The sequence below is a fragment of the Piliocolobus tephrosceles genome, chromosome 1 (genome assembly GCF_002776525.5).
Source record: "Piliocolobus tephrosceles isolate RC106 chromosome 1, ASM277652v3, whole genome shotgun sequence".
NCBI classification, from domain to species: domain Eukaryota; kingdom Metazoa; phylum Chordata; class Mammalia; order Primates; family Cercopithecidae; genus Piliocolobus; species Piliocolobus tephrosceles.
Window position 1 is genome coordinate 205,926,281 of NC_045434.1, and position 16,692 is coordinate 205,942,972.

General features: G+C 44.8%; 1 protein-coding gene across 2 annotated transcripts in view; it reads left to right on the forward strand.

Moving 5' to 3' along the window:
• Positions 1-16,692, forward strand: part of FBXO42 (F-box protein 42) — a 98,415-nt gene that overhangs the window by 22,755 nt on the left and 58,968 nt on the right. For both annotated transcript variants that reach the window (XM_023193498.1, XM_023193497.1), the window contains one exon: positions 6,148-6,414. In XM_023193498.1, the coding sequence (XP_023049266.1) occupies positions 6,165-6,414 (250 nt within the window). In that variant the 5' untranslated portion in view covers positions 6,148-6,164. The remainder of the gene's footprint in view (positions 1-6,147; positions 6,415-16,692) is intronic.

Consider the following 16,692-nt stretch of genomic DNA (forward strand, 5'->3'; position numbering starts at 1 on the left):
TGTGTGTGTGTGTATATATGTATATATGTGTGTGTGTATATATATGTATATATATTTATATATGTATATATGAAAGTTAATAAATCAGGGAAGTTAGCCAGTAGGAAATGATAATATACAAGGGAACGAGTAAGAGGAACTACGGGAAGTGGTATTTTTCCAGTAATAAAAGGCATGGTTTGATTTTTTTTTTTTTCCCCCCTGATACGGAGTTTGCTTTCGTTGCCCAGGCTAGAGTGCATGGCGTGATCTCGGCTTACTGCAACCTCTGCCTCTCCAGTCCAAGCCATTCTCTTGCCTTAACCTCCCGAGTAGCTGGGATTACAGGCACCTGCCACCACGCCCAGCTAGTTTTTTGTATTTTTAGTAGAGACGGGTGAAGGGTTGGCCTGCCCCTCCACACCTGTGGGTGTTTCTCGTTAGGTGGAACAAGAGACTTGAGAAAAGAAATAAGACACAGAGACAAAGTATAGAGAAAGAAAAGCGGTGCCCAGGGGACCAGCGCTCAGCTTACAGAGGACCCACGCCCGCACCCGTCTCTGAGTTCCCTTAGTATTTATTGATAATTATCTTTACCATCAAAAAGATAAGGGAGTGGCAGGACAATAGGGTCATTTTAGGGAGAAAATCAGCAGTAAGACATATAGATAAAGATATTTGTGACCTGAATAAGTTCAAAAGAAAATGCTGTGCCTTGAGATGCATATGCAAACATCTCCATAAACCTTTTAGCAGTATTGCTCCAGCAAATCCCACCTTATTCCTAAAGGCAGTTTTCTCTTTGCTCAGTAAACAAAGCACACAATGGGTTTTACACGGAGATGTTCCATTGCCCAGGGACGGGCAGGAGACAAATGTTTTTCTCTTACTAGAGATTAAGAGAATGGTGATGACCTTTAACCACAAGCAGCCTTTAGGCACTTGTTTAACAAAGCACATTCTGTACAGTCCAAAATCCTTTAAACCTTAAGTCACCACAGCATATATCTCTTGCAAGGACAAAGTTGGGGGTAGGGTCACAGATTAACAGCATCTCAAATACAGAACCAAATGGAGTCTCTTAAATCTACTTCTTTCTATATAGACACAGTAACAGGCTAACCTCTCTTTTCCCCACAGATGGGGTTTCACCATATTGGCCAGGCTGGTCTTGAACTCCTGACCTCAGGTGATCCACCCGCCTTGGCCTCCCAAAGTGCTGGGATTACAGGTGTGAGCCACCACACTCGGTGTATGTTTTAAGACAGGAATTTGGGCTGGAAATGGAGGTCTCTGTTGTTTGAAAGGCCTCTCTCTAGCAAGTCAGTCATGTTGAAAAACACCTTATCCACATGAGCATGGAAGGAGGCCTAACTAGGATCGTTTTTCTTTTCTTTTTTTTTCTGAGATGGAGTCTTACTCTGTCACCCAGGCTGGAGTGCAGTGGCATAATCTCGGCTCACTGCAATGTTACCTCCCAGGTTCAAGCAATTCTCTTGCCTTAGCCTCCCAAGTATCTGGGACTACAGGCACGCGCCACCATGCCCGGCTAATTTTTGTATTTTTAGTAGAGACGGGGTTTCACCATGTTGGCCAGGCTGGTCTCAAACTCCTGACCTTGTGATCTGCCTGCCTCAGCTTCCCAAAGTGCTGGGATTACAGGCGTGAACCACCACACCTGGCCTGGGATCCTTTTTCTAATACAGTTTTCAGGAAACCCATTTTAATACTCTTCTGCTTTTGGGGAATGAAGGGAATTGCTCCCTTCTCACCATCACTGGCTTTCCCCCACACCACCAGGTGGACGTAAGCCGCTCCAGTCCTTCCAAGTAGCCACCAATTGCTGATTATCACTAAGATTCTATTCTATTCTATTCTAAGTGGCTATTAGCCACTGTGCTAGGACACATTTGTAGTATCATGAGCTTTCAGCCAGTTTGGTAGATAAATTATCTTGGAAGCAATTTTATGAGTTCATGTTTTCATTTTCCTTAATGTGATTCTTTCAGTTTTAAAAGATGTTACACATAATTAGTGCATGAATTACTGCAGTGGTAGAGATGAGGTAGGAGATTTCTGTTCTCTGCTCTCCCCCCTCTGTCACTTTTTGGAACATTTCAGATCTTTCTCAAAGCCCCAGAGTATATTTCGAGATTACTCTTCCTTCGTCCCTGCCCCCTGCAATCCAGCTTTTCCCAATTCTGGGAAGAACTGGGAAGAGAAGACCCTTATTATTCTTACTTTCATCAGTGCTAGAGGGAATGCTGGAAATTTGTAAAGTAGGGTGGCATAGTAAATGATATGGGTAGATGTGTGTGGAGCAAGGGAAATAAATGTATTAAAAAATAATAAAAATATCCCTTCAAAAGGACTGTCCATCTGTAAGGAAGCTAGCTGAAGCTGTTAGCTCCTTTAGTGTCTGCCTCAGCTTTGGAGTCTTCTGCCAGTGGTTGAGCGAAGCAGTGATTAAGAGCCTTGCCTTTTCTGCCCAGTACTACATTCCCCTGAGTGGCTGTCTTTGCTCCCAAGCTCTCTGTTGGACAGGCTTTGTCAGGTCTGCATTGTGGTCTGATGGTTCCTCCTGCCCAGTCCTGCTCTTTCTGCACTTCTTCCAGAAGTTACTTACCATTAAACTTTTTTCATTCTGAATTCTGTTTAGCATCTGCTTCCTGAAGAATCTAATCTGCAACACAGTTCTTACTTTATAAAACACCCTATTTCCTTCATTTTACTGGTTTTACCTCAGACTTTGCGTATCATGTCATAGGAGTATAAATGAGATGCCTGCCTCTGTGTGTATGTTTTCTTTGTAGAAAATTTAGGGACAACAGATAAACACAAAGAAGACATTTTAAAAATTATTAATAATATTCTCACTAGAAGTAACTGTTGATAATGGCTTATTTTGGCAAACTTCATTTATTTAAGATGGAGTCTTGCTCCATCGCCCAGGCTGGAGTGCAGTGGAGCGACCTCAGCTCACTGCAACCTCTGCCTCCTGGATTCAAGTGATTGTCCTGCCTCAGTCTCCTGAGTAGCTGGGATTACAGGCACATGCCACCACACCCGACTAATTTTTGTGTTTTTAGTAGACACGGGGTTTCATCATGCTGGCCATGCTGGTCTCAAACTCCTAACCTCAGGTGATCCACCTGCCTTGGCCTCCCAAAGTTCTGGGATTACAGGCATGAGCCACTGCACCCAGCCAGTATTTTGACAAACTTTAGAGAAATGCGTGAGTATTCAGCTCAGTAAATTTTTTACAAACAAAACACATCTGTGTAACCGGTACTCAGTCAGGAAACAGAACTTTACTAGTACCTCAGATACCTTACTTGTAACAGCATACATTTTGCCTCATTTTGAACTTAATATAATTGTAATCATACAGTATATATTCTTCTTCTTTTTTTTCTTCGAGACAGGGTCTCACTCTGTTGCCCAGGCTGGAGTCCAGTGGTGTGATCATGGCTTCCTGTAGCCTCGAACTCTTGGGCTCAAGCAATCCTCCTGTTCAGCCTCCTGGGTAGCTGGGACCACAGATGTGTGCCACCACACCCGGTTAATTATTTTTTTGTAGAGATGGTGCCTCACTTTGTTGCCCAGGCTGGTCTCAAATTCCTGACCTCAAATGATCCTCCTGCTTTGGCTTACTAAAGTGTTGAGATTATAGGGATGAGCCACTGTGCTTGCCCATTCTTCTGTGTTCTGTTTTTTGTTTTTGTTTTTGAGATGGAGTCTCGCTGTATTGTCTAGGCTGGAGTGCAGTTGCCCAATCTTGGCTAACTGCAACCTCTGCCTCCCAGGTTCAAGTGATTCTCCTGCCTCATCCTCCCAAGTAACTGGGATTACAGGCACGTGCGCCACCAAGCCCGGCTAAATTTTGGTTTTTTGTTTGTTTGTTTGTTTGTTGAGACAATCTCACTCTATTGCCCAGGCTGGAGTGCATTGGAGTGATCTCGGCTCATTGCAACCTCCGCCTTCCAGGTTCAAGTGATTCTCATGCCTTTACCTCCCTAGAAGCTGGGACTACAGGCATACGCCACCACGCCCGGCTAGTTTTTGCATTTTTAGTAGAGATGGAGTTTCACCATGTTGACCAGGCTGGTCTTAAACTCCTGACTTCAGATGCTCCACCTACCTCGTCCTCCCAAAGTGCTGGGATTACAGGTGTGAGCCACTGCGCCCGGCCTAATTTTTATATTTTTTAGTAGAGACAGGGTTTCACCATGCTGGCCAGGCTGGTCTTGATCTCCTGACCTCAGGTAATCCGCCTGCCTCGGCCTCCCAAAAGTGTTGGGATTACAGGCATAAGCCACCGCATCTAGCCTTCTATCTTCTTTTGCTTAACGTTATGTTTGAGAGATTTATTTATATGTATGTAACCTGTGGTTCTTTCCTCTATAATATTTCATGGCAAATGTACCACAATTTATTTGTTCTGTTGTTGATAGACATTCATGTTCTAGTTTTTTACTACCTGGATCTCTTATGATATTTTCTATTGTAAATATTGCCTTGTATTTGGTATTTTAGCAAGTGAAGCCTATTCTTGGAACATTTACTAACTTCTTTTTGTTTTGGTTTTTGTTTTTGTTTTTTTTTGAGACAGAGTCTTGCTCTGTGGCCCAGGCTGGAGTGCAATGGCATGATCTCGGCTCACTGCAACCTCTGTCTCCCAGGTTCAAGTGATTCTCCTGCCTCAGTCTCCTGAGTAGCTGGGATTACAGGCATGCTCCACTACACCTGGCTAATTTTTGTATTTTTAGTAGAGACGGGGTTTCACCATGTTGCCCACATTGGTCTCAAATTCCTGACCTAAGGTGATCTGCCCGCCTCAGAATCCCAAAGTGCTGGGATTACAGGCATTAGCCAGTGCACCCAACCAAGAATTACTATATTTTGTTTTTTTTTTTTTTGAGACGGAGTCTCGCTCTGTCTCCCAGGCTGGAGTGCAGTGGCCGGATCTCAGCTCACTGCAAGCTCCGCCTCCCGGGTTTATGCCATTCTGCTGCCTCAGCCTCCTGAGTAGCTGGGACTACAGGCGCCCGCCACCTCGCCCGGCTAGTTTTTTGTATTTTTTAGTAGAGACGGGGTTTCACCGTGTTAGCCAGGATGGTCTCGATCTCCTGACCTCGTGATCCGCCCGTCTCGGCCTCCCAAAGTGCTGGGATTACAGGCTTGAGCCACTGCGCCCGGCCGAATTACTATATTTTGTAAATGGAAATAACCACTACTAAAAACAGAATGCTATAAATAGAATGATGTCTTTTGTTTCTGGCAAAGTTAACTCAGGGTCAATGCCGCAGTTGCAGGCACTGCTGGCGAGTATTCTCGGGGCAAACAGGAAAAAGGTTAAGTGACTCATCTTGCATAAAAGCTTAGAAAAACTGTTCTTTCTTTTCTTTCTTTTTTTTTTGAGTTGGAGGTTCACTCTTGTTGCCCAGGCTGGAGTGCAGTGGCACGATCTCAACTCACTGCAACTCTGCCTCCCAAGTTCAAGTGATTCTCCTGCCTCAGCCTCCCGAGTAACTGGGATTACAGGCATGTGCCACTCTGCCCGGCTAAGTTTGAATTTTTAGTAGAGACGGGGTTTCTCCATGTTGGTCAGGCTGGTCTCAAACTTCTGACTTCAGGCGATCCGCCCGCCTTGGCCTCCCAGAGTGCTGGGAATGTGAGCCACCGTGCCTGGCCGAAAAACTGTTATTTCTTAACCCATATTCTCAGAATGTTATCTTTGCAGGACCTAGAGTTAGTTTTTCCTTCAAAGTTTGAAGTCTTAGATCATCGTTACTGGCCAAGGAGGCTAGTTGCTCTTCCCTTTGCTGTCAGTCAGTCAGATCCTTGAGTTAGAGGAATTGTTGGAGAACAAGTTTTCTGGTTTATGGTTATACCAGAACTTGGCTGCCACTCTGGTTTTCAGTGAAGAGAAAAAATGTAATCAGAAGCCTTTGGGGATGGGCTTGGTATTTGAGCTGTACCTGTCAAATTAAGGTGGCTCACAACTGGTGTTGGAAAGTGCTGAAGAGCAGATTTCATACTGAGAGTGGAAACGAAATTATGAAGAGCTTAGATGTGCATGCCTGAATTGTTTTTGAGCTGCTTTCAGTGCAATACTGATATTCGTGTTTTACCTATTACAGCTTATTTGTGTTTTACCTATTACAGCTGTTGAGTGGAATGTCATGGCCAGCTCCTCAGACAGTGAAGATGACAGTTTCATGGCTGTGGACCAGGAAGAAACTGTGCTGGAAGGGACAATGGAGCAAGATGAGGAGCCCCACCCACTAGTGGAGGCTGACGAGACTAGACATAATAGGTCCATGTCGGAGCTGCCAGAAGAGGTTTTGGAGTATATCCTGTCCTTTCTCTCACCATATCAGGAGCACAAAACTGCGGCCCTTGTCTGTAAACAGTGGTATCGACTTATCAAAGGTACTGTGGATAGGAGAAAGGTTTATTTATTGATTTCAAATTTCATTGATTTAGACTCCAAATTTAGTTTTTTTTCTCCCTTAAATGTATTATGGTTATAAAATCTGGTATTAGACGATACTACATTTTCTTTTTTTTCTTACCCTGGTTAGTTTAATGAACAGCTTGAATACTAAAGTATCTAATCCCATTTGCATTTTTTAAAATGAGGATTCTTTTTAAAAGCTTCATATTCTTAGAGTTGATCTGGTTAATCGTATTTTTTTTTTTTTTGAGACAGAGTCTCGCTCTGTCGCCCAGGCTGGAATGCTGTGGCGCAATCTCGGCTCACTGCAAGCTCCCCCTCCCGGGTTAACGCCATTCTCCTGCCTCAGCCTCTGGAGTAGCTGGGTCTACAGGTGCCCATTACCACGCCCGGCTAGTTTTTTGTATTTTTAGTAGAGATGGGGTTTCACTGTGATAGCCAGGATGGTCTCGATCTCCTGATCCATCCGCCTCGGCCTCCCAGGTGAATTAATAGTATTGTTCTTGAATGGGCAAAATGGAAATGGATATGGGATAATAGTAATAGCCAATGTGAACATAGCTTTTATCATGTGTCAAGCACTATTGTAACTGCTTTACATTCACATAGCAAACTATGACTAGAACATACTGCAAATTGTTTTTTTTTTTTTTTTTTTTTTTGAGATGGAGCCTTGCTCTGTGGCCCAGGCTGGAGTGCAGTGGCCGGATCTCAGCTCACTGTAAGCTCCGCCTCCTGGGTTTACACCATTCTCCTGCCTCAGCCTCCCGAGTAGCTGGGACTACAGGCGCCCGCCACCTCGCCCGGCTAGTTTTTTGTATTTTTTAGTAGAGACGGGGTTTCACCGAGTTAGCCAGGATGGTCTCAATCTCCTGACCTTGTGATCCACCCATCTCGGCCTCCCAAAGTGCTGGGATTACAGGCTTGAGCCACCGCGCCCGGCCAACATACTGCATTTTATAGATGACAGAACTGAGTGAGGCACAGTTAACTTATTTACATGGGTAGTAAATACAGGATTAAAGATTCACATTCAGGCAATCTGGCTTTAGAGTCCATGCTCTGATTAAGGCTACATATTGTCTCTAAGTAGCTACTTTTAGCAACTGTGCTTTCTTGAAAGCATTTGTCACTTGATTTTATCTCTAAACAGCAAAGACCCTATGTACATCTTTTACTTTTTAAAATATGTTTCTTGGCCGGGTGCAGTGGCTCACGCCTGTAATCCCAGCACTTTGTGAGGCTGAGACAGCGGATCACCTGAGATCAGGAGTTCGAGACCAGCCAGGCCGACAAGGTGAAACCCTGTCTCTACTGAAAATACAAAAATTAGCTGGACGTGGTGGTGGGTGCCTATAATCCCAGCTACTGGGGAGGCTGAGGCAGGAGAATTGCTTGAACCCAGGAAGTGGAGGTTGCAGTGAGCCGAGATCATGCCACTGGACTCCAGCCTGGGCGACAGAGCAAGACTCTGGTCCTTTTTTCATCCTTTTCCTAATCAAGATTTCAGCTTTTTGCTAAATGTTTAGGTTGCTAGACATGCTGTATTTTTAATTAGCAGAAAGCAGTTAGTGGCTTCATTGCATCTTAAGCAGAAAGGGCCCGCTTTTTAAAAGTTTGAAGATGATCAATCAAGTTGAGTAATTTTTGATCAAGCGAGGGTTGTCTCGATGTGTTCTTTCCTGGGGGAACAAGGCAACCAGAGATATAACAGAGAACAATCTTTAGATCAGAATCAATCAGTTTTAAAATGTTTTCCTTGCATCAAGGTGGTTCTTATGGGGAGGGGAGTCCTTGTCAACTCCCAAAATCCACCTAGAGGGCTAACAGCCAGCTATATTGAAACTGCTCTATGGGCCCTGTGCTTATTTGATTGTAACTGCTAATACTGGCATACACAGCCTGCTTCTATATTCTGAGTTGACGAGCTCTTCAGGAGAGATTGGCTCCCTGCACTGTGGAAATACATACTTTCACTTCTCAAATAAAGGGAGGAAAACCACAGGTAAGGGACTGTGATTTAATCAAATTTATGAATTTATCCTAGGTTTTTTTTGGCAGTCTTATTTTGGTTTTCTTTTTTCTTTTCTCTCTTCTTCTCCCTATCCTATCCTATCCTTTTCTTTTCTTTTTTCTTTTCTTTTCTTTCTTTTTTTCAAGAAAAGAACCCTACCCTAGTACTCACAGTCTTAGATAGATCTTTCTGGCAGAAGTCTCTGATGAGATAGTTTTGTTTCTTTGTTTTTAATTTTAATAGACTTTTTTTTTAAAGAGCACTTTTAGGTTCACAGCAAAATTGAGCAGGAGAAACAGATTCCTCTGAGAGGGCACAATGGTTCATGCCTGTATTCCCAGCACTTTGGGAGGCCAATGTGGGTGGATCACTTGAGATCAGGAGTTCAAGACCAGCCTGCCAACATGGTGAAACCTCATCTCTACTAAAAATACAAAATTTAGCTGGGCATGGTGGTGGGTGCTTGTAGTCCCAGCTACTCGGGAGGCTGAGACAGGAGAATTGTTTGAACCTGGGAGGCAGAGGTTGCAGTGAGCCAAGATCGAGCCACTGCACTGGAGTCTGGATGACAGAGTGAGATTCCCTCTCAAAAAAAAAAAAAGAAACAAAACCAATTTCTCATTTACCCCCTACCCTGACACATGTATAGCCTCTCCCATTATCAGCATCCCCCACCAGAGTGGTACATGTGTTACAATTGATGAACCTATACTGAAACATCGTTATTATCCCAAAGTCCATAGTTTACATTAATGTTCATGCTTGGTGTTGTGTATTCTATGGGTTTGGATGAATGTATAATGACACATATCCACTGTTATAATATCATAATAGCTTCACTGCCCTAAAAATCCTGTATACTCTCCCTCTTTATCCTTTCCTTCTACCAGCCTCTGGCAATCACTGATTTTTTTACTGTCTCCATAGTTTTGCCTTTTCTAGATGGTCCTATAGTTGGAATCATATAGTATATAGCCTTTTCCGATTGGTTTCTTTCACTTAGTAATATTTGCATTTAAGTTTCCTCCTTTTCGTTGGAGACAGGGTCTTGCTTTGCTGCCCAGGCTGGAGTGCATTGGTGTAATTTTGGCTAACTGCAACCTCCACCTCCTGGGCTCAAGTGATCCTCCCATCTCAGCCCCTGGAATAGCTGGGACCACAGGTGCGCACCACCATGCCTGTGTAATTTAAAAAAAAATTTTTTTATAGAGACAAGATCTTGCTGTTTTTTTTTTGTTTTTTTTTTGAGACGGTGTCTGGCTCTGTCGCCTAGGCTGGAGTGCGGTGGCCGGATCTCAGCTCACCGCAAGCTCCGCCTCCCAGGTTTACGCCATTCTCCTGCCTCTGCCTCCCAAGTAGCTGGGACTACAGGCGCCCGCCTCGTCGCCCGGCTAGTTTTTTGTATTCTTTAGTAGAGACGGGGTTTCACTGTATTAGCCAGGGTGGTCTCGATCTCCTGACTTTGTGATCCGCCCGTCTCGGCCTCCCAAAGCGCTAGGATTACAGGCTTGAGCCACCACGCCCGGCCTCTAGGATCTTGCTGTTACCCAGGCTAGTCTCAAACTCCTGAGCTCCAGTGATTTCCTGCCTCAGCTTCCAAAAGTGCTGGGATTATAGGCGTGAGCCGCTGTGCCCGGCTTCCTCCATTTCTTTCTTTTTTTTTTGAGATGGAGTCTCGCTGTGTCGCCCAGGCTGAAGTGCAGTGGGGCGATCTCGGCTCACTGCAAGCTCCGCCTCCCGGGTTCACGCCATTCTCCTGCCTCAGCCTCCGAGTAGCTGGGACTACAGGCTCCCGCCACCACGCCCGGCTAGTTTTTTGTATTTTCAGTAGAGACGGGGTTTCACCAGGTTAGCCAGGATGGTCTTGATCTCCTGACCTCGTGATCCACCCGCCTCCGCCTCCCAAAGTGCTGGGATTACAGGCTTGAGCCACCGCGCCCGGCTCTCCATTTCTTTTCATGATTTCTTTTTTTGTTAGGGCTGAGTAATATTTCATTGTCTAGATGCACACCGCAGTTTGTTTACCCATTCAGTTACTGAAAGGGCATCTTGGTTGCTTCCAAGGTTTTACAATTATGAATACAGCTGGTGTACATCCATGTGCAGGTTTTTCTGTGGATATAAGTTTTCAACTCCTTTGGGTAAATTCCAAGGTACACAATTGCTGGATCATATGGTAAGAGCATAGTTAGTTTTGTAAGGAACTGCCAAACTGTTTTAAGTGGCTGAACCATTTTGTACTCCCACTAGCAGTGAATGAGCGTTCCTTTTGCTCCACAGTCTCACCAGCATTTTTAGTAGTAGTTGGGATTTTCATCATTCTCATAGATGTGTAGTGGTATTTCATTTTAATTAGCATTTCCCTGATGACAAATGATATGGAGCATATTTTCATGTGCTTATGTGTTATCCACGTATCTTCTTCGGTGAAGTGTCTGTTTCAGGTCTTTGACCCATTTTTCTTGTGCGTGTGGTTTTTTTTTTTTTTTTTTTTTTTTTGAGACAAGGTCTTGCTGTGTCACCCAGGTTGGAGCACAGTGGCATGATCATAGCTTATTGCAGCCTCAACTTCGTGGGCTCAAGCAATCCTCTCGCCTCAGCCTCTTGAGTAGCTGGGACTATAGGTGTGTACCGCCACACCCAGCTAATTTTTGTGTGTGTGTATGTATGTATGTATGTATGTATGTATGTATGTATTTATTTTTATAGAGATGAGGGCTCACTGTGTTGCCCAGGCTGGTCCTGAACTCTTGGGCTCAAGCGATCTTCCCACCTGGGCCTGCTAAAGTCCTGGAATTATGAGCCAAAGCCTTTGACCCTTTTTTTTTATTTGTTTGTTTGAGACAGAGTCTCACTGTGTTGTTGCCCAGGCTGGAGTGCAGGGGTGCAATCTCGGCTCACTGCAAGCTCCACCTCCTGGGTTCACGCCATTCTCTTGCCTCAGCCTCCCAAGTAGCTGGGACTACAGGCGTCTGCCACCATGCCTGGCTAATTTTTTGTAGAGACGGAGTTTCACCTTGTTAGCCAGGATGGTCTGGATCTCCTGACTTCGTGATTCACCCACCTTGGCCTCCCAAAGTGCTAGGATTACAGGTGTGAGCCACCACACCCGGCCTTGACCCGTTTTTTGATTGGGTTGTTTATTAATGTTGTTGAGTTTTTTTGTTTGTTTGTATGTTTGTTTGTTTGTTTTGAGATGGAGTCCTGCTCTATTGCCTAGACTGGAGTGCAGTGGCACAATATTGGCTCACTGCAACCTCTGCCTTCTGGGTTCAAGCGATTTCTGGGTAATTTTTGTATTTTTAGCAGAGACAGGGTTTCACTGTGTTGGCCAGGCTGGTCTCAAACTCCTGATGTGAAGTGATTCACCTGCCTCATCCTCCCAAAGTGCTAGGATTACAGACATTAGCCGCCACGCCCGGCCCTAATATTGTTGAGTTTTAAGAGTTCTTTGGATATTCTATATAACTGTCTTTTATGAGATATGTCTTTTGCAAATATTTTCTCTCAGTCTGTGGCTTATCTTCTCATGCCCTTGACAGTAGTTTTCACAGAGTAGAAACTTTTAGTTTTAATGAATTCTGGCTTATCAATTATTTTGAGTAGGGGATAAGATCTTGCTTTGTCACCCACGCTGGAATCTAGTGGTGTGATCAGGGCTCACTGCAGCCTCGACCTCCCAGGCTCACGTGATCCTCCAACTTTAGCTTCCCAAGTAGCTGGCACCACACCCGGCTAATTTTTTTTTCTTTTTTTTCAGATGGAGTCTGACTTCATTGCCCAGGCTGGAGTGCAGTAGTGCAATCTCGGCTCATTGCAACCTCCACCTCCTGGGTTCAAGCAACTCTCCTGCCTCCACCTCCCATGTAGCTGGGATTACAGGTGCATGCTACTACACCCGACTAATTTTTGTTTTTAGTAGAGACGGATTTTACCCGGTTGACCAGGCTGGTCTCAAACTCCTGACTTTAAGTGATCACCCACCTTGGTCAGCCTCCCAAAGTTCTGGGATTACGGGTGTGAGCCACTGACCCGGCCATACCTGGCTAATGTTTTAAAAAATACTTTGTTGAGACAGAGTCTCCCTGTGTTGCCCAGGCTGGTCTTGAGCTCCTGGGCTCAAGTTATCCACCCACCTCAGCCTCCCAAAGTGTTGGGATTACAGGCGTGAGCTACCACGCCTGGCCATTCTTTCTTTCATGGATCATGTCTTTGGTGTTGTGTCTAAAAAGTCATCCCCAAACTCAAGGTCATCTAGATTGTCTCCTGTTATCTTCAAGGAGTTTTATCTTTTACATTTAGGACCGTGATTCATTTTTAGTTCATTTTCATGAAAGATGTCTATATTCATTTTCTTGCATGTAGATTTTAATTTGTGTCACTTTTGGAAAAGGCTTTTTTTTTTCTTTAAGAGATGGAGTTGGCCAGACGCGGTGGCTCACACCTGTAATCCCAGCACTTTGGGAGGCCAAGGTGGGTGGATCACAAGGTCAAGAGATTGAGACCATCCTGGCCAACATGGTGAAACCCCATCTCTATTAAAAATACAAAAAAAAAATTAGCTGGGTGCGGTGGTGCGTGCCTGTAATCCCAGCTACTTGGAAGGCTGAGGCAGGAGAACCACTTGAACCCAGGAGTTGGAGGTTGCAGTAAGCCGAGATCGCGCCACAGCACTCCAGCCTAGGTGACAAGAGTGAGACTCTGTCTCAAAAAAAAAAAAAAAAAAAAAAAGGTGGGGGGGTCTCCCGCCCAGGCATGGTGGCTCACGCCTGTAATCCCAGCATTTTGGGAGGCCGAGGTGGGCAGATCACTTGAGATCAGGAGTTTGAGACCAGCCTGGCCAACATGGTGAAACCCAGTCTCTACTAAAAATGCAAAATTAGCTGAGTGTGGTGGCACACGCCTGTAATCTCAGCTACTTGGGAACCTGAGGCAGGGGAATCATTTGAACATGGGAGGTGGAGGTTGCAGTGAGCTGACATTGTGCTACTGCATTCCAGCCTGGGCAACAGAGTGAGACTCCTCAAAAAAAAAAAAGAAAAAAAACACACAGAGATGGGGTCTCCCAGCCTGAGAACATGGCCAACCCCCATCTCTACAAAAAGAAAAAAAAAACAGAAATTATCTGGGTGTGGTGGTGTGTGCCTGTAGTCCCAGCTACTCAGAGGCTGAGATTGCTCAGGAAGCAGAGGTTGCAGTGAACAGAGACCGTGCCACTGTACTCCATGCTAGGTGACAGAGTGAGACCCAGGCTCAAAAAAAAAAAAAAAAGAGAGAGACATGGGGTCTCACTGTGTTTCCCAGGCTGAAATTCAATGGCTGTTCACAGGTGGGATCATTGTGCACTACAACCTTGTACTCCTGGGCTCAAGCGATCCTCCTGCATTAGCTGCTCACGTAGCTAGGACCACAGGCATACACCACTGAGCCTGGCAAAAGGCTGTCTTTTCTGCATTATATTACTTTTGCTTCTTTGTCAAAGATCAGTGAAGGTTGGACATAGTGGCTAACGCCTGTAATTCTAACACCTTGAGAGGCTGAGATGGGAGGATCGCTTGAGCTCAGGAGTTAGAGACCAGCCTAGACAATATAGTGAGACCCCACCTCTATTAAAAAAAATCAGTGAACTATATTTGTTTGGGTCTATTTCTTGGCTCTCTCTTCTGTTCCATTGATCTATTTGTCTGTTATTTGCAAATAACACACTGTCTTGATTACTGTAGCTTTTATAGTAAGTCTTGAAGTCAGGCGGTAGCAGTCTTTGTTCTTCTCCTTCCATGTTTTCTTGGCTATTCTGGATCTTGTGCTTCTCCACATAAACTTTAGAATCAGTTTGTCGATATTCACAAAATAATTTGCTGGGGTTTTGACTAGGATTGCATTGAATCTATAGATCAAGTTGGGAAGAACTGACATCTTGACAATATTGAGTCTTCTTATCCTATCCATGAACATGGACTATCTCTTTCTTTAGTTCTTTGATTTCTTTCATCATAGTTTTATGGGTTTCTTCATACAGATTTTGTATGTATTTTGTTATATTTATATCTAAGTATTTCATTTTTTGGTGTGAATGTATATGGTATTATGTGTTTTAATTTCAAATTCTACTTGTTCATTGTTGTATGCTAACCTTGTATTCTGCAACCTTGCTTATTAGCTCTAGAAACAAGACAGCTTTCTTTCCTCTCCATTGTTATATGTCTGTCTTTTTTTTTGTTAGTTTTTTAAGAGACAGGGTCTCACTGTCTTGCCCAGGCATGATCGCTGCTGCCTTGAACTCCTGGGCACAAGTGGTCCTCCCTCCTCTGCCTTCCAAGTAGGACTACACGTGCAGACCACCATGCCTGACTAATTTTAAAGTTTTTTGCAGAGAAACGGGGTCTTACTGTGTTGCCCAGGCTGGTCTCAAACTCTTGGCTTCAAGCTATCCTGCTTTGGCTTCCTAAAGCACTGGGATTATAGGTGTGAGCCACTGTGCCTGGCCTCTCATCTTTTAAAAAACTTTTCCTGGTTGGATGCAGTAGCTCACGCCTGTAATCCCAACACTTTGGGAGGCCGAGGTGGGTGGATCACCTGAGGTGCGGAGTTTGAGACCAGCCTGGCCACCATGGTGAAACCCTGTCTCTACTAAAAATAACAAAATTAGCTGGGCATGGTGATGCATGTCTATAATCCCAGCTACTCAGGAGGCTGAGGCAGGAGAATCACTTGAACCCAGGAGGCAGAGGTTGCAGTGAGCCACTATACTCCAGCCTAGGCGACAGAGCGAGACTCTGTCTCAAAAAAAAAAAAACTTTCCTGAGTTATGTATTTCATAATCCATTTTAGCCAGACATGGTGGTGCTCGCCTGTAGTCCCTGCTACCCAGGAGGCGGAGGTAGGAGTATTGCTTGAGCCTGGGAGGCAGAGGTTGCAGTGAGCCAAAGTCATGCCACTCCAGCCTGGGTAACAGAGTAAGACCCTGTCTAAAGAAAAAAAATAAATAAACAAAACACAATCAATTGTAAGCTAATTATTATCTCTATATTTAAGACAGAGAATGCTTTATTACAGTTTCCAACTGTAGATACTTACTGAACACCTGTTATGTTCCAGACATTGTTTTATCATATTCTTTCATAAGACTAAATTATCCCTTAACACCTTTGCTTTGGAGTAAATAAGATCAATGATCTTAATATGTTGCTTTATGAGATAACATAACATAAAAGGGACTAGAATTACAGTGTGAGCTAATTTTGTAATTTTTTTTTTTTTTTTTTTTTTTTTGAGACGGAGTCTTGCTCTGCCGCCCAGGCTGGAGTGCAGTGGCCGGATCTCAGCTCACTGCAAGCTCCGCCTCCCGGGTTCATGCCATTCTCCTGCCTCAGCCTCCCGAGTAGCTGGGACTACAGGCGCCCACCACCTCGCCCGGCTAGTTTTTTGTATTTTTTAGTAGAGACGGGGTTTCACCATGTTAGCCAGGATGGTCTCGATCTCCTGACCTCGTGATCCGCCCGTCTCGGCCTCCCAAAGTGCTGGGATTACAGGCTTGAGCCACCGTGCCCGGCAATTTTGTAATTTTTAATGTCACTTAACCTCCCTGGATTTTGATAAACCGAAAGGATTGCCTTTCAGTTTTAAAAAATTTCCTTCCTTTGAATGAAAATCAGATAAATTTGGAATTCCTCAAAGAAACTTGTCTTGCCGGGCGCGGTGGCTCAAGCCTGTAATCCCAGCACTTTGGGAGGCCGAGACGGGCGGATCACGAGGTCAGGAGATCGAGACCATCCTGGCTAACACGGTGAAACCCCGTCTCTACTAAAAATACAAAAACTAGCCGGGCGGGGTGGCGGGCGCCTGTAATCCCAGCTACCCAGGAGGCTGAGGCAGGAGAATGGCGTAAACCCGGGAGGCGGAGCTTGCAGTGAGCTGAGATCCGGCCACTGCACTCCAGTCCAGGCGACAGAGCGAGACTCCGCCTCAAAAAAAAAAAAAAAAAAAAAAAAAAAAAAAACTTGTCTTATAGGCCAGGCGTGGTGGCTCATGCCTGTAATCCCAGCACTTTGGAAGGCCGAAGTGGGTAGACCACAAGGTCGGGAGTTCAAGACTAGCCTGACCAAGATGGTGAAACCCCGTCTCTACTAAAAGAAAATTATTCGGGTGTGGTGGCGGGTGCGTGTAATCCCAGCTACTTGGGAGGCTGAAGCAGGAGAATCGCTTGAACCCGGGAGGCAGAGGTTGCAGTGAGCCGAGA